Source organism: Canis lupus, chromosome 1 (assembly GCF_048164855.1).
Source record: "Canis lupus baileyi chromosome 1, mCanLup2.hap1, whole genome shotgun sequence".
Taxonomy (NCBI): Eukaryota; Metazoa; Chordata; class Mammalia; order Carnivora; family Canidae; genus Canis; species Canis lupus.
Window position 1 is genome coordinate 21,440,509 of NC_132838.1, and position 23,797 is coordinate 21,464,305.

At 37.9% G+C, this 23,797-nt stretch overlaps 1 protein-coding gene and 1 long non-coding RNA gene across 6 annotated transcripts in view; one reads left to right on the forward strand and one right to left on the reverse strand.

The window, feature by feature from the left end:
• Positions 1-4,437: 4,437 nt before the first annotated feature.
• RAB27B (RAB27B, member RAS oncogene family) overlaps positions 4,438-23,797 on the reverse strand; it is a 137,176-nt gene continuing 117,816 nt past the window's right edge. For 4 of the 5 annotated variants that reach the window (XM_072822823.1, XM_072822826.1, XM_072822822.1 and 1 more), the window contains exons 2-6: positions 22,105-22,276; positions 20,346-20,431; positions 15,232-15,335; positions 11,792-11,915; positions 4,438-10,709 (exon numbers count right to left, since the gene is read on the reverse strand). In XM_072822823.1, coding sequence (XP_072678924.1) covers positions 10,520-10,709; positions 11,792-11,915; positions 15,232-15,335; positions 20,346-20,431; positions 22,105-22,257 — 657 coding nt within the window. In that variant the 5' untranslated portion in view covers positions 22,258-22,276 and the 3' untranslated portion in view covers positions 4,438-10,519. Of the gene's footprint in view, positions 10,710-11,791; positions 11,916-15,231; positions 15,336-20,345; positions 20,432-22,104; positions 22,277-22,809; positions 22,940-23,797 lie in introns of all 5 variants that reach the window. The other variant, XM_072822825.1, reaches the window with a different exon arrangement.
• LOC140631419 (uncharacterized) lies at positions 12,289-13,187 on the forward strand. The gene is made up of 2 exons (XR_012029000.1): positions 12,289-12,571; positions 12,983-13,187. It is a non-coding gene; the product is annotated as an uncharacterized lncRNA (long non-coding RNA).

A 23,797-nucleotide genomic window follows, 5' to 3' on the forward strand; every position in this document is an offset into this window, starting at 1 on the left:
ATTTTGAAAATCTTTACATCTCCTCTGAGCTGGAAATAATTAAAGAATCCTCATCAATATTGAAGTAGGGACCCAATCCATCAAGGACTGAAAATTCCTTCAACTAATAATCATTATCATTCCCCCCACTTCCTCCCTTTTTTTACTTCCTTTCTTCTTTTATTTATTTATTTATTTTTGGTGGGAAATATTAAAGATGCAACATAGATTTAAATAATCGTATTTGTTTTGTTATTATTTAAATATATATCTATAAGGGTTTAAAAATCGAACTAGAACTACAGAAAGTTGGAAGGGTCATCATTTAGAAATCAATCAATGTAATTAGCCATCTACACATAATAAAGAAGAAAAATTATATAATTATTTTAATAAGTGAAGGAAAGTGACAAAATTCATGATAAAAACTGAGCAATCTGGGAATAAGAAACTTTATCATTCTGCTAAAGAGCATTTACCAAAAAGCCTTCAGTCACTATAACTAGTGATGAAAGGCTAATGTTAAGATAATTGCTCTCACCACTTTTCTTAAACATTGTACTGGTCCTAGCCATTGGAATATGTCAAGAAAAAGAAAAAGGAAGAAAAGGCATACAGATTGGAAAGGAAAAGTAAAACTGTCTATTGTTCATATAATTGTTAATGTAGAAAACGTTAATGACTCTACCAAACAGCTACTAGAACTAAAGACGCCACTAAACAAATTTTAAAAACCATCAATATTAAAAACCAACCTATAGGATGGGTGAAAATACATGTATAGGATTCGTATTCAGAATATATAAAGAACCCTTAAAATATAATGAAGAAAAAAGAGTAAAAAATACTGGCAAAAACGTTTGGAGAGTCACTTCATAAAACAAGTAAGACAAATTACAAACACACACATGAAAAGATGTTTAATCCATTAGTTATCAGGGCAATGCGAATGAAAACCACTAAGAAATAAATGCCAAACACACCACTAGAATATCTAAAATAAAAAGATGGGCCTTAATGAGGATGTGGAGCAATGAGATTATATGATAATGGTGGAAATGCAAAAATGGTACAAGCAGTTTGAGAGACAGGTGTTTTTTTAAAAGTTAAATATACACCTGCCATATGACCTAGCCACTCCTTTCTTTACTTTTTTTTTTCACCCCAGGAAACAACAGCTTCTGTGTATCTGAATTTTCCTGGCACCTTTGTTTGTAATAGCCAAAACCTAAGAACACAACAGATGTCCATTAAAAGGTGAACAGGTAAACAAATGTGGTACATCCATACTTTAGAATATAACTCAACAATAAGAAGAAACAAGAAGCACAAACAAATATATACAACAATGGATAAACTTCAAATCATTAAATTTAGTGAAAGAATCTAGAGGGAAAAAAAGATGACATGCTATGTGATTCCACAGCAACAGAGAGCATATCAGTATTGACCCGGGGACAGGAGAAGAGGGAGAGAGTGCACAGGAGCACAGAGACACATAGGGAGGGAGTAGAAATGGGCGGTGTGTTGAGAATGGTGATGTTTCCATGGATGTGTTCCATGACAGAAATCAATACCTTGTAGAATTTAAAATTTACTTCAATAAAGTAGTAAAAAAAATATAAGTTAACACTGTTATTATTCTAGCAACCCAATCGGGTTGTCACAAAGGATTCATTCATTTTTTTCTTTCAACAAGTATTTATTGAATGCCTTCTATGTGCCAGGCACTGTTCTAGATGCCAGGGCTCTGACAGTGGAGAAAGAAGAGGGCGTGCATGTGCCGGGGAAGAAAGAAAAAGGAAAGATCTCTACCATCATGTAAATATATTCTAGTGACAAAAAAAAAAAAAAAAAAGAAAAAAGAAAAAAAAACATAATAAAGTCAGAGATGTCCCAAGACTGTGAAGAAAAATAAAGCAGAACACAGGTATCAGGAGTTACCGGGATTGACGGTTGTGGTTCCAATTTTAAACAGGTTGATAATTTTAAATGTGGTAACAATGGATTGTTAAATTAACTAGGAGAGTAATCTTAAATAAGATCTCTCTCTTTGGGATGCCTGGGGGGCTCAGTGGTTGAGCATCTGCCTTCTGCCCAGGGTTGATCCTGGGACCAGGGGATGGAGTCCCACATCCGGGTCCCTGCAGGGAGCCTGCTTCTCCCTCTGCCTGTGTCTCTGCTTCTCCCTGTGTTTCTCATGAATAAATAAAATCTTCAAAAAAAAAAAAAAAAAAGACCTCTCTCTTTAAAGATACCATTTAAACAAAGACAGGAGGAAGGCTAGGAAAGTGACAGGAGGAAGGGTGTTGTCATTTGGCGGAGGAAGGGTCCAGGAAGAGGCAAGCGCAGGTGCACAGGCTCCGGAGGACAGACAGACCAGGTGTGTCCTGGAAGAGCTAGGATGTCAGTGCAGCTGGACTTGGCCCGTGAAGAAGTCCCACCCTCGTCTAAGTCATCTTCCATGCAACATAGTCTTTCATGTGTTCTTTGTAGAAGTCATTCCTTTTATTTGAACAATGAATTATCCTCCCAGTTCTTTGAATTCTGAGCAGTGGAGAGCTGATGAGTTTTAGGAATCTGTATCTCGATTTTTGTCTATGTTTTCCTAATATGCTGAGAAAACCCATGTTTCCAGAAGGCTCAGTCAAGGGAAAACTACTCTTGAAAGGTTCAGCTGAGTGGTCTTATTTTGACTTTACGCCCTTTGCCTAGAGGACGCATGCCGAGCTGCTCTTGGGAGTCAGGGAAGGAGAAGAGGGTCCACGAAGCCAGGCAGCATGTATTCATAATCCAATAGTTTACCAGCACGACTCCAAATCACTCCTTCTGCTTCATTTTTTTCATCGGTGAATGAGTCATGATATAAAATTCTCTGGAGAATCAAGCAAACAGTCTGAAGTTGTCTACTATTAACCTCGCTGCTGTTTTTTTTTTTTTTTTAATTTAAATCTTTTTGGTAAAGAAGAGTCACTTTCTCAGAGACCTACAAAAATGGTTTAAAGCTTTGATTATTTCAAAAATCTGATTATTATCCTGAAACATTTCTAATACCTATAATATAACCTTTGTCAAATTATAATTTGTGTGTTGGCTTTTAAAGCATAATGTCACCTAAATGAGTTTTTTTTTTTTTTCTAAATGAGTTTCTAACAGAGGAGCAATGCTCACATTCTTAGAATTAGAATTTACTTTTTTTAAAGATTTGTTTGTTTATTTATTAGAAAGCAGGGGTAGGGGTGGGCAGAGGGAGAGGAAAAGGAGAAGCAGACTCCTCTCTGAGCACAGAACCTGATATGGGGCTCCGTCCTAGAACCCTGATCATGATGTGAGCCAAAACCCAGAGTCGGACTCTTAACCGACTCAGCCACCCAGGCACCCCAGATTTAGTTATATTGAAATGGAATTGTTCTTGGTAGAGAGGGCAGCGGATAAACCAAATACCTTACATACAGTTTTTAAAAGATTTCTCTTTTCCTCATTAAAGATAGTGAATGTAAAGATGGTCTTTTTTTCTCCCCATCAATATGGGGCATGCTGTGACTATTTAAAAATCCTCTAAAGCCATTAGGAAAAGCAAGTCTCTAATGACTTGTTATAAATTACTTAAGAAACCAAAGGGCAAAAGACACTGCCTATGTGAAACAGCATTACAGCTACCAGGGAGTCAAGTTGAGAGCATGGTGCCAAGGATTTATTTGCTTGCAGTGGGAGAGTTGTTTATCTTTAAATTAAAAACTCATCATTATCTTGGCAAAGACTATCTAAGTAACATATGGAATGAGAGCAGCTCTGGGAACAAGGCAGCCTTTGCAAATGAACATTTAAAAGGAAACTGTATGGTCATGGTCTTGAATCAGCCTCGAACATCAGTCCTTTCACCAGTCTGGGACTAAGGAGGTTGCCACCACCTGCCCCAGCATCTTATTATGGGGAAGAAAGAGGTTAATATATTGAGGTGCTTACTTTAACAGGTTAACAGCTAATTTTATACATCTATCCTTCAAAATTATTAGGACATTTTCCTTGAAAGCCCAGGCTTTAAACAAATAGTAAATGTAATTTTTAGAGAGGTGGATAAAAATCACTTGGCTAAATTCAAGTTACTTCTTATTTCCCAGTTTCTAATGGATACCATTTTATTTTTTTATTTTTATTTTTTAAAGATTTTATTTATTCATGAGAGACACACAGAGAGAGAGAGAGAGAGAGAGGCAGAGACACAGGCAGAGGGAGAAGGAGGCTCCATGCAGGGAGCCTGATGTGGGGCTTGATCCCAGGACCCCCAGGATCACGCCCTGGGCCGAAGGCGGCGCTAAACCGCTGAGCTACCCGGGCTGCCCTGATGGATACCATTTTAAATCTGAAACAAGTTCCATGTTGATTCTGATTTAATGTTCTCCATGCACCACACATGCAACTTCAGCACAGAAATAAGTTTGCTTTGAGTACACAAAATAACTGATAAAAATGCATTTTTATTATTGAAAAATGTGCAGGAACAATCACTGAATACAGTTTCTCCACCATGGTATTCAAACCCAGACACCACAAAATCATTGGATGCTATGATTTCTGAAGCCACTAGAGCTTTGGTACAACAAAATAATGATCTAACAGTGTTTGTCAGGCACCACAGTCTACTTAGGGGCACAGAGAATAAAAACTCCATGTTTAAGGTTTTAATTTACATTCATAGCACTAGACAAAACAGAGATCTGTGTAGATGACAGACAAAACAACCAAAAGTGCTTAGCCTAAAAATGAGAATAGTATCACTTAAAGGTAGACTGTCGAATACAGTGAAGCACTTCAGTGTTAGGTTAGAACATTGTCTATTTGTAACACATTAAGCAAGGTAACATATCTCTTAGATATTTTCAGATGCAGTCGGTATCTTTTACAAGGCTATGGACACAAAAGCCCTATTTGTACAAGGACGATTTGACCAAGTTGTAATATACTATCTAGAATGTAATTGGACTCCTTGGAAGAAATACAAGATGACATACAAAATGAAATAGAACTCTTATTTTCTCAATAACTTGAGCTATATTAAACTTTTTCAATCACACACAATGACCTCAAGTTGCTAACCACCGATAGCTTCCAGTACCCACGACTACAATTAGTGTTTTGCCCCTGCTATGACACTTCTTCTCACAAGTGGTTTAAATTATTACTGTAATTTTTTTATTATTCTTAGCCTGTGATAATAGTGCCCGTTTATGAAATGGAAAATAATTTACAAACCAATTTCTTAGATAGATTCTCTTTTGAGCTTGACACGAACCCTACGAGGCACACAGGGTTTAATAAACTCCATAGGAGGAGAAGCCACTAAGATATTTAATGACATACTCGGGGTCCCCAAATTTTTCTTTCTGCTCACTTTCCTTTCTATAATACTAAGCTTCCTCTCAAAGAGCATTTTTGAAAAAGTAACCTGGACAAGAAAAGAGTAAGTATAAGAATATGTTATTACTTTGCTAGGCACAGACACTATTTTGATGTTTCAGCAGACATCAGGCTAAGACCCATTGATTAAATAAGGGATCCATTCAGTTAAGGACAGACATGTCTGCTTTTACAAAATTTGCTAATGATGCTTAGGACTAAGTCAGCTGAGGGGTATTAGCCATGATTTCCACAATCTGTTGGAAAGAAAAGGAACTGGGAAACAAATTCAAATGAGTCAATCCAAAGATGATTCCTTGGTACATTTTTTTTTTCTTCAAAAGCTGACACTCTTTGAAATAACCTCACGATTCCACTGCTAATGCCTTTGCTCTCTGTGTATGAAGCTCAAAAATAACCATACACTGTTGGTAAAAGGAGCTCTGTGGAGAAGCATCTTTGTGATTCCACTCCTCGAATAATTAGTCAAAGTGCAATGTATGAGAAAATTAAATTCAGATAGAGCCAACAAAATGTTTCAAAGTTTCCCACATTTTGATGCCACTAATGAAATATTGGGTGTTTAAATGTTTATTATTATTATTATTATTATTATTATTATTATTATTAGCTTAGTTCTAAGGGCATAAACTTCTACTTGATAGATAAAAATGATGGATATAAATACTTGCCTTGGATCTTCATGTTAAAAAGCTCTTCTTGTTACTAATTCTCTTTTTTCGTTTTCTACCTAAAAATCAGCCTCCATGTATATGGCCTTCTCTGTGTTCTGCAATATTTAAGAATGCTATTCAGACATTGAACTCTAACCTTTCTTTATAGTTCTTCCTCAACAATGTCACCATTGTTGGGTCTCCACCCAGGAATTCTAAGACAATAAATTCCTAAAATTCCCTAGATTTCTAACAATGATTTTTGTCAGTCCTTCTTTATGAGACAGATATCTTCACAGGTTTATAAAGCATTGCAATAACACTCATCTAAGATTCAACTTCTACCTTCCATGTTTAAGAGCTTAGCACTCCCCCAGAAATAAGTTTATATCATATTGATCAAAGATCAAGAAGAAAATACAGTTTTGGTGAATTCTCAGACAATTTTTTCAAATATAGACAGTATCTGGACATCTTTAAAGATAATAAAGCTTTTCCTAAAATATTTACATATATTAGCTGTCTTTTAATGTTTTAAAACTTGGTGGTATTGGGTGAAAGACAACTTTTCCATCTCTTTGGCTGATACCAGCTTTCAGATCTCTCTTTTAAAGAGTTAAGTATCTTAGAAAACCAGAAACTTCAATATTATCTCTTTATAATCTGAGTTTGAGCTCATAACTCCAAGACTCTGTATGGATGAGAATCTTTCCTCAATGTTTTATACTGTGATACATACTGAGGAAAGCATATGTACCCTTTTTTAAAGTGAAGAGAGATACAGAATGGTGAATAATTTTGTGTCATACACACAGGTACTGGATTTCCACTATACCTAGTTGTTCACTGTTACACATACGGCCTCTCCCTCTAGCTGATATATGAGCTTCATCAAATTTGTTGGTTTCCAGTTGATTCAACTTACAGTTTATAGAATGTTTTGGCTGTTATTAAATAAGTTTTAATGTGGTCCTGTACTTCTCGATGGTCAAGCTTCTCTCTTTTACATTGGAGACGGAAAAGGTCTGATTAAAACTCTCGCCCAATTCATTTTACCTTGACAGGCTGGCAGAGAATAACTTAGGCTGGAAGCAAAACAAAGACACCCACTGATACACAGAATGGCCCATCTGGTTAAAAACAACAGATGAAATATTTACTTTAGAAAATGCTGGTTTTGAGTTTTTTGCAATGTATAGCTGGTTCTGTGGAAATGAGAGAAAATCAACTAGAGTGGTGACTTGTGATTCTAAAACTTATGCAGAGACCCACGAGCTCGATTCCTAGCATGCAGCATTTCTCTTTGCCAATTCATGACTGGTGACCCTTGTCATACCAAAAAAAAAAAAAGTGCTTTCTCAGCTATTTTTGATATGTTTTTCAAAGGATTTTTTTTTTTTTTTGTATTAAAAGGTAACTTTGTACCTACTCACAGTTGAGTCTCAGGCAATGCCCACTCTCATTCCATGAGCAGTTTAGGAGACCAGAAGATGGTGGTAATAATCTGCAGATGCTAATAACATCCTGAACCCTTTGCTGAAGATATTAGAATACCTTTAGCTGCATTGGTGTCTCTGTGAGGCCTTTCTCAGATATGATATAATAGGAAATGAGCTATATGGTTGGAGACAAATTTGGTCATAGAGGTATTTGAGGCACTGTGTTAGAGCAATGTAAACATCAAACTAGTGTAAGCACTCCAGAAATGATTTCTATATCAGAAAGGAATTTCATGTACATTTTAAATATTTCCCCCAAATACAGTATGGTTTACCAAAGCGTTTGGGAGATAACAAGTAACAGGATACATCTTGGCTAAAAATACATGCTGTTTTGTTAAAGGAGGTATGCAGTTCTTTGAAGCAGCCTGTATACTTCATGGTCCCAAATCAATTCGAAATTGTAAAATGAAATACACATAATAATTAATTCTGTAATAATAAGTGAAGGCATTTGCAGCAATGGTGACACAGAATTTGGGATTAGATGTCAAACTTGAAAAGAAAAAAATATCTTTCTTAGGTCAAGTACTTATTTATAAGTAGAATGCTATTTTAAATTAATTTTCTTGTCTTCTTTAAATTTCATTCCTCTTGAGACTGTTGCCCAATAATTGTTATTTTTATAGGCAGAGTTCTATAATTATAGGCATCGTCACCCTCTGCTTCATGCTACAGCTATCAAATAATGATCTTAAAATAGACCCTGAATAAATGTTCGTCAAGTAACTGGCAATGACAGAACCTTGGCAAAAGTAAGTCAATCATATAACTGGAAAAAGAGTAGAAACTGAAAAACAAACCCAAAATAGAATACCTTTAGGATTTCATAAAGGCTAAACACTCCCTATTAGGGAAATGCCAGGGGCATCATAACCTGATCCAAGGAAGAGTCAATAAAATGACCATAGACATTTACCAAATTTTGCCATCGCAATGATTATATTGTTTCTGTTCACTTTTCTTTCAGTCAAAACATGCTGGACATCAGCTAGTAGATTTCTATTGTCATGGCTCAGGCACTGAGGTCATGAATCACATCGTAGAGAAAAACACCACTGGAGGTAATACCCAAGCATGATGGATCTTAGAAGCTGGCATTATGCTGTAGAAATAAGAGGGACTGAGGAGTTCACACTGAGAATTTTGCAAGATATTTTAGACAATCCCTCGGATCTGTGTTCCTAAAATGGATTTCATACCAGATGTCGACTGTAGAGAGAGGTTCAAGGGGGGAATGGCAGGACTGTGATTTAGGGTTTCTAATGTTTATCACTTAAAAAATATGCACAGAGTGTGGAAAAAATGAAGTTTAACTGACAAAATTTTATAGGAAGAAGACCATCCTTTTGAAATTATATACTCATGATAAAAAGAGAAAATCTGGAGTGTGATGCCTTTGTTACTGATAAAACTGATTGAAATATTTAAATAATAGTTTAATAGAAGTTGCTTATGCTTATCAAAAACAAAAATAAAAAGGCAATGCCATACCAGTTTAGGCACAATAAGAATAGGCCAATGGAAAATCCTTTTGCAATGATTTTTAAAAGAAAAGGCTGTTTTATGTGAAAAAATAAAGTGATTAACCAAATTTTTAGAGAGAAAAGACACAGCTCCAATCCTGCCTTACTCTTTAACCAAACGTGGTTATTTTTCCATAGGCAGAAATGAAAACAAATATGAAATATATTGTAATATGGCATGAGGCATCATCAATTTTTATGTGACAAATGACCTGAAAACTCAGAGTGACCATAAAATCAATCCATCATCCTAAAGTTGTTGATCTACAAAGCAACACACCTGTATTTTTATAATTGATTCAAAGTCAGGGGTGGGCATGGAGAGTAGAAATGTGATTTAGAGTTTCCAATGCTTTTGTAAATTAAAAAGAAACCCACAGTTATTAGTCACTTTTGTTTTCATATCACCAACATAGTTTATCTAAAAACAATTAAAGCTAAATAATTTTTCTTGACTGCATTTTTCAAGACATATTTAATAAATGACAACTTTAATTTCTCCTCGTGACCCTTTACCAAGAAAAATGAGATGTTCAGATGAAACTGAACACTCAATCGAATTCCAAAATTTTGTTTGGAAGGGGAAACCTCTGGAGATTCTTAATCCCAACTGATAATGTCAACTTCTAATTGGCTTGAGTGAAATTTGGCTAAATGATTCTTCCAGACATCTGTAACAGACACATTTAATTTCATTTGTCCAAATGCCATGTTTTCATACTTTCATTTTTCTCCCAGGGCATTTCTCTTGTACTCTGTCGTCCACAGTCCTGTTCTTGTCTATCTGCCATTTATTAAGAGTATAAAAACGACATTAATATCCAGGCTCCCACATTTTAACAAAAATCTGATTCACAATCGTATAACCTTACCAGTACTTGAGTCACCTTAAGACAGCTTATTGGGTATATATAGTAGTCATTATTAATGATCCTTTTAGACTTCTTCATTGTATACCCATTTTTAGCTAATATATTCCCCCAATGCAAAACTAAAAGTATAAACCAAATTTTATATAAGAAGTAAATCCAATCTTTAAAAAACAAACAAAAAAACCCGCCATTCTATATTCTTCCTTTAGTGGCCTATCCCTTTCCCCCATATGACATGGCAATTTTTTTTTCTGATTTAAAACTTATTGATATCATCTTGAATACTTTCTTACATATTCATTTTCTTTTTAAGAAAAAGCAAACTGAGCATCCGTGACAGTGAGATCACATTAGAAAATCTTTGATCTTGTTTGGAGGGTGCCTCAGAGACAACTGGTCAATTCTTTGGAACACTGTTGACTATTCTGGTTTCGTAAAATAGATTTTTTCTGGCAGAAAAGAAAAGACATGCCATTATGCATGGTCTACTCAACAACGATTTTGTGGTTTGTCACTGTTTTTTGGAAGTAATATTTGGGTGGGGGTTTTGATGATCAGTTCCTAGGTAGAGTCTAACAGCCACATTTCTTCTCTGCTGGTTTTTCCCCATCTAGCTTTCCAGAGTCTCCACCATTGACAGTGTCGGGAACTTGTGTCTTCTCTACACACTGTTCCATTCGCTTCATTATTAAGTCCAGAAGGGTTTCCACCGCTTTCTCCACATTCTGGCCAGTCGCGGCACTTGTTTCAAAATATGGTATACTTGCATCGAAGAAGTGATACATATTTTTGAGAGGAAGAAATCAGAAAAGATACAACAAGATGTACAAATGAGTAATAGGCACAAACATGGCTGGCATAGAGATCGCGAAATAATCACTATTTTGCCCACTGAGTTGGAAAGTATCCTTGTTTCTTCTCAGTGAGTAAAAAATGGCAGGCTGCTTTCTCATGTGGGTATATCGGACAAGGAAACGGATACAGGAGGTACTTAGGAATTTGAAGCTAAGGTATTATCACTGTTTCACAAGAAATTTAAGAAGGTAGAAATAACTAGACTAGTGATAAATATTTACTATTAAAATAGCACTTCCCTGTTAATTATCTGGTAATTTGACTTAGAAATTAAGCAGGCACTGAAGAGGATATGCATGTCAATAAACCGTCTATATTTATATGGAATCAAAAGTTTCAAGAAGACATACACATTTTTAAAGCTCTCAAGGAAAATTCTTCAGTAAAAAATTGGCAGGAATGAGGCAACTGCTTTAAATTTAAAGTCTGTGTTGGAAGTCAACTTATCTTCGTAGGGGGATATTTAAAATTATTTTTGATCTGCCACTTAAGCTCAGCAAGGATGAGGATTGCAATATTATGTCCTTGTCAGGTGTTATTTCTTAGAGTTTTGCAGCTATTAGCGGAAAGGCAGTGGACGATAGTGTTGAAGGTCACGAGCTCTGATCTCAGACTGCCTGGGTTGAATTCAAGCTCTGCTACTTACTAGCTACCTGGCCTTCCATCAGTTACTTAATTTTTCTATGCCTCAATTCTTAATATATAAGATGGGATGATTCTAGATCTCCTATGTTTGGTTATGAGTAGTTAAAGAGTTAAAGTCTAGAGGGAGTTGTTGGCACATAGTAGTAAGGATTCAGCCATTGTTAGCCACTACTACTATTAAGGAATCGATTTAAAAGATCACATACATTCCCCTGAAAGATCTTTTTCATTCTTGTGCCATTATTGACTCAAGGGAATCCTTCCCAGTATCAACCTCAAGTCCCTGTTCCACTACTAAGCCGCAGTGTGCAAGGGCAGATGACATCTCCGAGTAAATGACTTACCCGTATTTGTCAGCGAGGTCCCGGGCTTGCCTTTCATTGACTTCCCTCTGGTCCGGCAGGTCTGCCTTGTTGCCAATTAATACTATATCTGGATTTTCACAATAAGCGTTTGCTTGCAGTTGGCCTTAGGAAGAAAGCAGATGGACCCAGCACATTAGTTATAAACAAGTGATGTCAAATGACTGCTCATACTTTGAATTCCTTTTTTTTTCATACTTCAAATTCCTAATCTAATTGTTCACCTCCAGTTTGCCTGCTTACTAGTTATATCATATTAGCCAAGTTCCTTAATTGTTCTCAACTATACCTTCTTCAATCTGTAAAATGAGTGAAGATAATGCCTCAAAAATTGCAGATTATGAGTATTAATAATAACTGCTATGAAGCACCTATATGATCACCGATCTGTAACTCTCTTGCATCTGAGGAACTGTCCTCCAAGATGGACATACTGCTTCATACTATTTGTTCCTCAAATATAAGTAGAGATAATAGAACAGGAATTTTAAGTGTGTAAGTATGTTCCTTCAAGAGGCTGCTACATTTTTTTTTTTTTTTTAGTAGGCCCCAGACCCAGCATGGAGCCCAGTGTGGGGCTTGAACTCATGATCCTGGGATCAAGACCTGAGCTGAGATCAAGAGTCAGATGCTTAAGTGGTTGAGCTACCCAGGTGCCCCGAGGTGGCTACTTTTCTACCTCCTGAAGTCCAAGGTGATGATCTATCAGAAGAGAACATTTCTGAACCACCACAAATTCATGTAGAAACAATTTTAAGACAGGTGACTTGTTTTTCTTTTTCTCCAGGATACACTGCACAAAAGAGAGAAGAAAGAGAGAGGGAAGGAAGGAGGGAGGGATGGAAGGAAGGAAGGACAGAAGGAAGAAAATGGTACAAAATCTGTCAACTCTTGTTTTTGAAGTTACGGGGATTACTTTACTTTCTATCTCAAGGCATGCTGTGTGCAAGTTTGCCAAGGAGGAAGACAAAGCTTGCTTACCCTGTAACAGTGATTATTTGGGTGTTAAAAATTAAAGTGTTATGAGACATGCCAATTAATTATCTTAAATCCCAATAGTATCCTTCTGGATCTTTTTTTTAAATAAGGAAGAATTTTATCTGCCTTGAAAAAGGATGAACAAATCATTCCCTGAAAGAATCTGATAATCTTATTATCTCTTTATCTCCTCAGAATCTAATAATACCACCAAAATTTGGAGAAAGAAATACAATAATAAAAGGAAATAGAGACAAATCCTAGGATAAACACTCAGTTGGAGAAGCAATGAAGGAAGTCAGAACTTGTTGGTATTTGTCGCCGCTGCAGCAACTGCATTTTTGAACTCACATTTAAAGCAGTTATATGTAAATTATAAATAATATATAATAATAAGAAATACATGGTTTTTTTTGTTTTTTTTTTTTTTTTTTTTTTTTTTTTTTTTTAGTATCTATTCTGTGCTAGACACTAATCCTGGCTTTGGGCTATTGCAATGCAACAAAGCAGACGAAGTCTGCACTTTCATAGAGCTCACATTCTAGTGGCAGAGGGTCCAAAGGACAAGTAAACAAAGAAAAACATAATGTCAGGTGGTGGTGGTGACAAAAGGAAATGTAAAGTGTGCTGAGGAGATAGAAAGTAATGAAGCGTACTAGTTTAGATGCATGGTCAGGGAAGGCTTCTTTCAAGAGATAAATAAAGTTTGAACAAACCCTTTAAGGAGATGAGAGAATTGGCACACTCTATACACGGGAGAAGAGGTATCAGGCAGAGAAAATTGGCAAGTACAAAAGCCACAAAGTAGGGAATGGGCCTTTTGTCGCGGGAATAGCAGGAGAGGTGTTTGGCTGGAGGCCAGTGAGCTGGGACAGGATCAGAGTAAATTACCCAGGAATCTAAGGCCTGATCACCAGGGCCTTGCAGTTGAGTGAAAGACTCTGGATTTTAGCCCACGTGAGTTGGGAGGTCCCAGGAGGACTTTGACCAGGGAAATAACATGATCCGATGTTTTTTGTAAAGATTCTTTATTTTAGCGATGGTGGGGGGCAGGGGGTGCATGGCATGGCAGGGAGGAAGAGAGGGAGACAGAAAGAGAATCTCAAGCAGATTCCCTGCTGAGCTTGGAGCCCGAGGTGGGGCTCGATCCCTCGGCTCCAACATCATGACCTGAGCCAAAACCAAGAGTTGGATATCCAACTGACTGAGCCACCCAGGTGTCCCAACATGACCCAATTTTTGAAGAAATATCACTCTGGCCATAGACAGCTCCAACAAATCTAGAAATGACAAGCCTATCACCAGTCCATAGCACTGCATTTATACCACGGTAGGATCAAAATTCATATTTGTAATAAAAATGCAAATGAAATATTCTCTTTAGTGCTACACCAATTTTTGAAAAAGGAAACTCAAATACTACTTTCCTATGCTGACACATATCAGTCTATCTTCAATACCTGATTAGGCTACTTTTAACTTAATGTTAGGTGAAAATTATATAGATTTTTCTACTTAAGGCTTCCTTACCTTTGAACATTTTTTTTTCCAAAAATGCAAAATTTCAGTGTGAGCTAAGACATGCTATGCCTTATCTTCCTGTGGCTGGTGTGCTCTGGGGCAGTTTCTCACCAAATTAACCCATCCGCTAGTTCATGCATTAGTTAACCCGTGTGCAAGGGCATACATTTTTAGGTGCCAGTGAACCCTCTCAGAAAATGCTGTTGCTTTTCTGTCTCCTTTCCAGATTAGATGTCATAGCTCAGATGGTTATAAGAAGTCCTTTTAAGACTTAACTGGATAAGTGGAATTAATAGCCTTTCAATTGCACCTATATATAGGTGTTACTTTCTGATTTTATTTCCTTCAGTTACAAGTAATAAATTGTCAAATATTATATCCCCTCACTGTGCCTATATTGAAAAGTTTTTATAAAAGAGTAATATCATATAGCACCTAGATTTTAGAAAGTATCAGCAATTCCATTAATCATGATTAAAATGGTGATCGTGCAATATCCCAAGAAAGTTGCCCTTTTTAAAGGAAGGCATTGAAATAAAGCAGGTTAGTGTATAATTTTGCCTGTGTCATTTGATAATGGGTGACATCTGAATGGCTTTAGTAGCCAATGTGGGTTGCTTTCATGGATCCCTTTCTTTTCATTTGATGCATTTCTTCCAGGGAGATTGTGGTGAGCTTGCTCTCTCATCAAGTGAGAGTTACACAGGCTGTTCTAAGAGTGTCAAAGGAAGATATGATCCCAAGCCCCCTTTGGTGAGCCGCATACAGGGCATCACTTTGAAGGTGACATAGGAAATGCTAAAGTCGTGAATTCCCAAGGTTCATCTGTGGAACCCAATCTGGTTTTGTGTTGGGAGGCAAAGAGGCAAATAGAGCTGTTGGGAGCCTCAAATGGCCAATGCAAGTGACTTGGTTCCACTTACTCATCCAGTTTCTGACATTTAAGAAGCTCTGTTGACTGGTGAGGTCAAACATTAATAAGAAACCCATGGCATCTCTGAAAAATGCAGTGGTAAGGCTCCGGAATCTGCCAAGAAAGCACAGCGGATAGTTCTGGAAGTTAGCCCACAAACATATGATGGCAGTATATACAACAACACTATTTCCCTTTGAAATGTGAAATCCCCACGGCATCCCTAATGGATTGTCCTACAGAATGAGAGTGGACAGAAAGACTGCTAAAGGGGAGGGCATCTGGTTGTAGACATTTTTTAGGACCACAACCTGGCTTTCTGGTCCGTAGCACTTATACACACAGAGTTTGTAACGTTCAATCACACGCTGGCTTACACAGCCCCTTGGACTCTTTCTTGGATATCTTGTGGTCCACAATTAAAATGAAAGCCACTTTCAAATGGGGACTTCAACTTATACTTTTCAATCTCCCTTGTCTGTGCCTAGAAGAAAGCTTGGCACTTGGTAGCCTAAAAATGAATGCCCATGATTACATGCAGAAAACCACAACCATGGGCATGTTAGCAACCGAAACTGGGGTTCTTTTGCAGGGGGAAAAAAACATTGGTGAGAAAACTCCTGTGTCAGCACTCTAGGGGTAAAGCTCAATTCTACTCTGGCATCCGTGTCTCATAAAAAGAGGGAAAAACACTGAAGAAAGAAGGAAGAGAAAGATGATTAAAACACTGAAGAAAAAAAATAATAAATAAAACACTGAAGAAAGGAGGAAGAGAAAGATGATTAGGGAAAATAAGGCAAGGTCAGAGAGACATAGTAGTTGGAGACAGAAAGTAAGAACGCTCATCTGTGATGGAAGATTCTAGAGAATGTACACTCCCGTGTTGTGTGAAGACTGTCTCTCCCCTGCTCCTACCTCCTCCACCCCAAAACCTTCAGTACAATTGAAGGTATGCTGAGATGCACTTCAATGGCAGGAATGGGCAAAACCAGAGATCACACAGAGGGACCAGAGAAGGTTTGGGTTATACTGACACAGAAGTGAATTTGGAAATGGGTTTTTAGGAAGGCACATAACGTTTAAATACAGACTATCACTTCCTGTCCTAAATGCCCTCCTAATTATTGGTCTCCTATTTTAGCCTATTTGTAGATTCTTTGGTTTCCTTAGAGTTCTATTCTCAGTCCCTTCCCACTCGACATACATTCACTGAGTAACCTCATCTACTTCCCTGATTCAGTTGACACCTTTATGTTGGACCTCAAATGGATAGGTGTAGATTTATCCTGTCCTCCATGCTGTGTGCCCAATTACATGTTGTGTGTTTCCAGCTGGAGGAAACTGAGGCACCTCTAACTTCGAGAGTCTAGACCCCACCTGGCTCCTCCTTTTGATTCCTCCTCCTCCTCCTCCTCCTCCTTCTTCTTTCTTTCTTTCTTCTTCTTCTTCTTCTTCTTCTTCTTCTTCTTCTTCTTCTTCTTCTTCTTCTTCTTCTTCTTCTTCTTCTTCTTTTTATTTTTATTTTATTTTTTTTATTTTTTTATTTCTTCTTCTATCAGTGCATCATGACCTTTGGGGTTGCCACGGCTTCTTTCTCCTTCACCTACTATGTATGATTACCAAGCATTTTCTGATCTTCTCATTTCTGTCCATCTACTCTCGTTTTGAACCTATCGTCTTTCATCTGAATAACCTCGACAGCCTTCCTAACAGGCTTCCTGTCTCCAGTTTTGTTGGGGACCCTCCCCTTCGCGGATCCGTTCCTGCTGACTGTGTAAATCCTTGGCTAAAAACATCTAGATGATGGTGCATTGCTCTTAGGATAATGGCTGAACTCTTCAATACGCTGTCACGCTCTGCATGGAAGTGACCCTTGCTCATCCCTCTAGCTTCCTCTCCTGACTACCCACAGGCATGCTGATCTTCTTTTAGTTCTTAGAAAGTTCACTCTCTCCCCTGGGCTCTCACACATGCTGTTCTTTCTGTGGGTAACCTGGCCTAATGCTTCCTTTACCTCCTACCTCCTTAGCCTGGATAAGACTCTCTCACTCATACATTGTGTATGAGTATATATATATATATATATATATATATATAGTTTCTGAGGAAATATCGCTTTCCCAAGCAGCCTTCCTAACACCCATATCTGGGTTAGAGGCTCCACCTGGTGTACCTATCACCTACGTTTTCCTGACACTATCCTAAGGTTATATGGTAATTGTTCATTATCTATTCGAATTCCACCCTACACTTGTGAGCTCCAACAGGAAAGGAGTTATGTTTCTAACTTGTTATCCATTATATTTTCATGGTCCTGAACATAGTGTTTGTTCACAAAGTGTTTGTCTAACTAAGAGAAGAAAAAAAAAGAAAGAAAGAGAATAGCAAGAGATAAAATTATTAAAGATTTCAATGACTTCAAGTAGAGAACGATTCTTTTAATACCAAAGCAAAGAGAACAGATAGTTTAATGACTATTTGCAAGTTTGATTTCTTTGGTAAGGCAGTAATCATAATAATTATGCAATACCAAAAAAATTTACTCAATTCTTTTCTTGTGGAATTGTTCCTACCAGTGCTAGGAGCTCACAGAGATTATAGTGCTTTTATTGAAGTTTTCTTTCTGTGTGGGGATGAGCTGTATTCACAAAATTGTCTCTCACTCAACTACAATGGTGTGCCTAGGACATCTGCTCTCTGTTCTCTCCTAGAGAGAGAGAGAAAGAGAGAGAGAGAGTCTCTGTGTGTTATGTGTGTGTCTCACTTAAGGACAAGACTGTGCCATGCCCTCCTCTCACTGCCCATAGCACATGGCGAAGTTATTTTTTTATGTTAATGATCTTTTTATTGGGGGGGGGGAGGCTAGCATTCACAACTTGGGATGGATGTAAGCTGTAATTTCTTGAACATCCATGCTAATGGTCATGCTGAGGCCCACAGCCACAGCCAATTCTGCTGGCTCCAAGTCATGGCTCAAAACGTTTTAAAAATAGAGTGAGTTCAAAGATGCTCCCTTGGTAAAGGTTTCTTTTCAAAAATGTGTGTTAATGGTGACAGCCTGATACCCATTTCACTCCAGTACAACACAGACAATGCTAAACCCCCACATGCAGCATGCCATCAGGACGTGTGTCATTGTCACCATGGGTGGGGACACATGGAAGTCATAGAGGGCCATCCTGCTAAGAGGGGCTATGCTATTTTTAAAACGTGCTTGTTATATGGATTTCATTGGGGTGAACATCTTTGTATCCACAGCAACACAGATAGGACATTCTTGCTCTGGAACAGGCTTATATCTAGGGCCATTCTTCCCAGCTCCCTTGTTATCTCCATTCTTCCCAAGGTGACTCCAGGGGAAAGGCCATTGATTTCCAGCTTTACTCACCAATCTCATGCTGTCCGGTGAGTCAGTGGGGTGGGAAAAGGCAGGACCACATTAAACCCTCCCCCCACACACACACACAAAGATTCCAAAGTCACATTATTACTCTCTCCCTCACTGGGAACTAGAGCTGTGCCCGGTATCTTTGGGGCTTACAAAAGGAGTACGATTTTTTCCTCATTCCCATGATACCACTTTTATCGATAACCATAATCTTATACAGGCTCTACTGCCAGATGTTTTCAGGCACAGGGCTGAGGTATGAGACACTGTTTATCTTGTTGCATAGCTACACCTTATATATACACAGAATGCAAATTCTCAAGGGATGAATAACCTCAGTGTTACTAAGACTGTCCCCAGTATTCCTCACTTCCCTCATAGAGCAGCTGCCTTGGGGGGGCAGGAGAGAGAAGCCTACCATCATGCTGGGCTGACATATCATGTGTGAGGACATATGGGAACCACATTTTCTCATATTACTTCTACAAAAATGAATTAAATTGGTCTATAAAACATACATCTTCGTGACAACAAAACTGACATATGAACAGAAATTCTTGTGAGGAATGACTTCAGAAGAACTAGCAGTGTTGAAGAGTGTGTGTAAATGGAATTCACAGTCAAAAGAGCTAACGGAGAGGGCCCGGCACCTCTCCTGGCGTTTACAGTCACTGAAGGCGAGAACACTTTGGACGCATTTCAAAAACTAAAGTGTTTACAAGCATAAACATTCTAAGACATGTGATGCTGAATTTGGAGGTATGTGCCTTCTAAATATCTTCTCTGACAACCTACTGCCAATTCTTATTTAATCTGATATTGTAAAGCTTCCCTAGCTTGTGGTCTTTAGCATTTTGAAACCTTGGGTCTCAAAGGAATATATTTTCATCAGATAATGGAACAGCACCTCCAGCTCTAAGCAAACAACACTCCTGTCTACTGAGCTTCTCCTGCCTCGGACGTTGTACCAGAGAAGATGCTGGAAAACCAAGCACAATCTCTGTCCCTGTGATGCTGACAGCTTTGTTGGGGTAAGAAGGCCGTAGGTGAAAACAATCTGCCTTATTACAATGGCATATATTACAAATGGCATATAATTAATTGAGTAGCTTAAGGGATGGTAGGATGGGTGTTGTAGGAGATCCCTGGAAGAGGGAGTTTGTTTCAGGTGGGCATTTAGAAAGGCTCCGCAGAGGAAGTAGCTGAGCCAGGCTTGGTGAGAGGAGAGGATCAGGGAAGGTGGGGAGAAAGGAAAACATTCTAGCTAGAGAGCAATGGTGTGACCCAAATCTTAGAAAACTAGGCCAATCGGGAGGCACAGGACAGAGTCTGCAGAAGAACGGAAACAAATAGGAAAGGTCTTAACCACCCTTTTTTCAATTCCCTCTTCAGGTCACACTTGTAAGCATGTTAATTCCCCCACTTAAATTTAATTAAATTCTACAGAAGGTTGTTTGTTTTTTTTTTTCTCCCCTATTAGAAAGTACAAAGACAACACATAACAAGGAAGTCCAGATTGCTGAAGATCCGATTTTTGACATCTGTACCAAATCCGTCATGCTCATTAGGGTTAATTAACTCTAAATAATTTATTTTTATTTCTTGACATAAATATCTATTTCGGAACCTGGAGAAGAGTTGCACAATATTCGCTTTTCAAGTCCACATCCAGTATTCACTTTAAAAGAAGTTTCTCTCAGTTGTTGGTAGCTAGAAACAAAGTAATTCACTATTACCGCTCTTGTCCTGCGGTGTCCCACAGCTGAAGATGCACTTTAAATGCTTTCCCTGATGATCCATTTGGTCCCTGTGTATTATAAACCTAAAAGATACAATTTTCATCAGTTGATATTACTTTGGATTTTGTCAACATTCACATTCTCTGGGTTCACTCAGCATGTTTTTTCTCAATTACTATAATCAAAGTTCATAGTGCAGAATAAATATTTGCTCTGTTTTTTTCCAGAAGTATCACATATACTCTCACTTTTAAATGTCAAGTACAAGTATGATTTTCAACACAATTTAGGCATACTGCAAACTTAAATTAGACACCTTCTGTCATTTCCTCACGGAGGCAGCAAACATTAGATTTAGGACCCAAGTTCTAGGTTTGAATATCAACTCTTCATTTCACTTCTTCGAATCTTAATTTTCTTACAGCAAACGGAGGCCCACAGTCTATTCCTACTTTACAGAGTTACTGCAAACTTCAGTGTGGTAACAAATGTGAACACATTTTCAAAATGGTAAAATGCTTTAGTAATACCTGAAAACCTTTATTGTGACTTGGACTGCCAAAGTGACCTACGCATAAAACACACACAGAATGGCTCAATAAGTTTACACAAGATATTTCAAGTCTTCCTTTGCTTGCCATTTTTTTCAAAGGCTCTTTCTCCTAACATTTAAATTTTCAAAATTACGGCCTTTGGGCTTCTTATTTAAACAAAGCACAACAACTTTAATACTTAATTGGCTCCCCTAAGTATGGTTAATAAAGATGTTTAAAGTGTGGCTTAGCATCAAGTATGGCTTAGTAAAAATGTTTAAAGGGAAAACTTTGCAAGGACTTCTATACCTCGATCAGTGGAGACATTTGGGAGGGGTGAAGTCACAGGAAAACCTTGCAGGGGTTGGAAGCAAGGAGGCTAAGACTACACTAAAAATGTATTGACCTTCAGATAAGGTACACAATTTATAAGGAAGCACGATTTAGCTTCTCAACCACTATTTCCTTTTTCTTCCCCCCAACTCTCAGGCAAAGAGTAGATTTGTGACATCAACTGGAAGCCGCAGCCGTGTTGGCAATCAAGAATACCTTGGGTGGCAGTAAATCTGGCTCAGCTTATGTGTCTATGCTACACGTCTCACATGTCACAATATCCTTATTCCTGTCATTAGCGTCTAGCATAGGAGAAGAAAGCAGTTGTAATTCTCACTTAAACTCCCTTATCTTGGAAAATAGCATGGACTGGTCTCACATTCTGTTCATAATAAGCTAGTGATTGATAGCTGAGTCTACACATAAATAAAAATGCAGCGAGCACTTACAAAGCTCATGTTCCAGCTATTTGCCAATCATTCTCTTAACTTCTCTCTGAAGAGTTGAGAAATGAACACTAGTTCTTATCGGGAAACTTAACTCACATCAAGACTTAAGGTTTTTGCAACCCAAATAATTCGAGTTTTGAGAGTTTCCTAGAAAATTCATAGAACACATGCTATATAAACCCGTACATTAGTTCTTTTGTCCTGTGTGCTCTTGGAGACTGGCGAGAGTGCCACTCAATCTTTTTCTTAGCAAAATGTTATTTATAGTTGACAAAAGTAAGCATATTCTAAATTGAATTAAAATGACAGGTTATGAATTTCCTGGGATAAAAGACAGACACCTTGCAATGCAATAAACATAGCTTCTTAATTCTATTTTATATGGGGCCAGCGGAGGGAACCAGCAACAAGATTAACATACCAGTATGGTTAAAAACTCACCACGCGTTTTTCCCGAAAGTCTATTCCTACTGTTGTGATAAACTTGGGATTGAATTTATTGTCTGTGTATCGATAAAGAAACGTTGTCTTCCCCACCCCCGAGTCTCCAAGGGCCAGGAGTTTGATCAGATAATCATAGTCCCCATCGGTCATAGTGATGGTCTTGGTGGGCCTGCGTAGGAGAGGAAAAATAAGTAGGTTATGATAAAAATCAGTTTCCCCTGGCCTTCCTCCAAAATACAACATAAATTTATGTTTCAGGGTTAAAATAGTTGAACACTTCTGTCAAATTCTGAATTAACTTGTTCAGAGGAGCTTCAGGAGTGAGGGCACCTCTATTACTTCGCTCAATACCAATCTTTCTACATCACGGCAGTTAATATGGAACAAAAAGCTACCCGATCCCCACAGCAGCCACTGCCCCAGCAGAAGTCGAACTTAAAGAGCCGCAGCCTTTTGTTTTAAAGCCAGTGCCCTTTGGGGCCAGGAGTATGGGGCCAGGAAGAGAAGGAGGTCACAGGAAACGGAAAAGCCTGCCCAAGATGATGCAGGTAGGCCAGGGAGAGATTAGAATTGCATAGGGGGTAGTGGAAGGGAAAAGCCTAAGGGAATATTTTACATCTCATCATGCATAATGAGCTTTCTATTATGTGCATGCAAAATATTCCTTTTTAATTTAAAAAATTTAACAACTGAGATGACAACCTTTAAAAACATTGATTTGAAATCATTTCAAAAGCAGTGTCTAAAAATCTTCTGTTTTGAAATACCAAAGCCTCTGTTCTCCAATGGCAAATCTGCTGTATTTGGCAAATCTGCTGAATATTTTCCAGACCTTGAAAAAGGAGAAAAGCTAGTAAGAGGCACGACTGTGGTAATTCTGCTAGTATTTCTCCTGCCTGGAGGAATGCCATTTGCCACTTTTCCCATTGTCCTGACCTCCTTTGCCTCAGTCTTCATTTCTTGTGTTGTTAAAATGCCTATGGATGATCCCATGGGCTAAAGCCAAGAACACCTACAACACTGGTAATACCTTTAAGGTACACTCTCACCTACCGAATACTTAATGAGGTTTCCACTCCTGAGGTCGGGGAAAGGATTTGTCCTTTGATAAAACTTTCCAATTCATGAGTTGTAGAAATGGGTTTATTACAACCCCATGTAGAGGAGGGCCTATGAAGTTCCTAGAAAAGTATGTCTCCTATTACATGAAAGGACAATATTTTTCCGCCTTTACAAATCCAAAAAACATCGTACTCTTCAGTTCTGGAGTGATTAAAATTAAATTTCAACAAGTTATCCCGCAGACGCATCTAAAAATTGCTAGATAATTCGAATCATTTTCTACCTGTAAGAAAATGATGTACATGTTCATCACTCCAAACAAAATTTTCTTTTTTACATAGTCACTTTAGTTAGTGATCAAAACTAAAAGGTTTCATGTCTTTGGATAAATAATGATGAAGACGATAATTAGGTACTTAGCAAATCAGTATCATTACATCATTTGGAAGATTGGCAAATTTTTTACATTAGAATTTTCTAAAATTTGAACCATACGCTGCTAAATCCTGTTAAATATATTATGGATGTAGGTTTCTTTAATTAATGAAGCGTTTTGAGTTAAGTGTTTTGAGAGCTGCTAATACATACTTCTATGCTAAAGCTCTCCTCCCCTGTAATATGTTTTCTA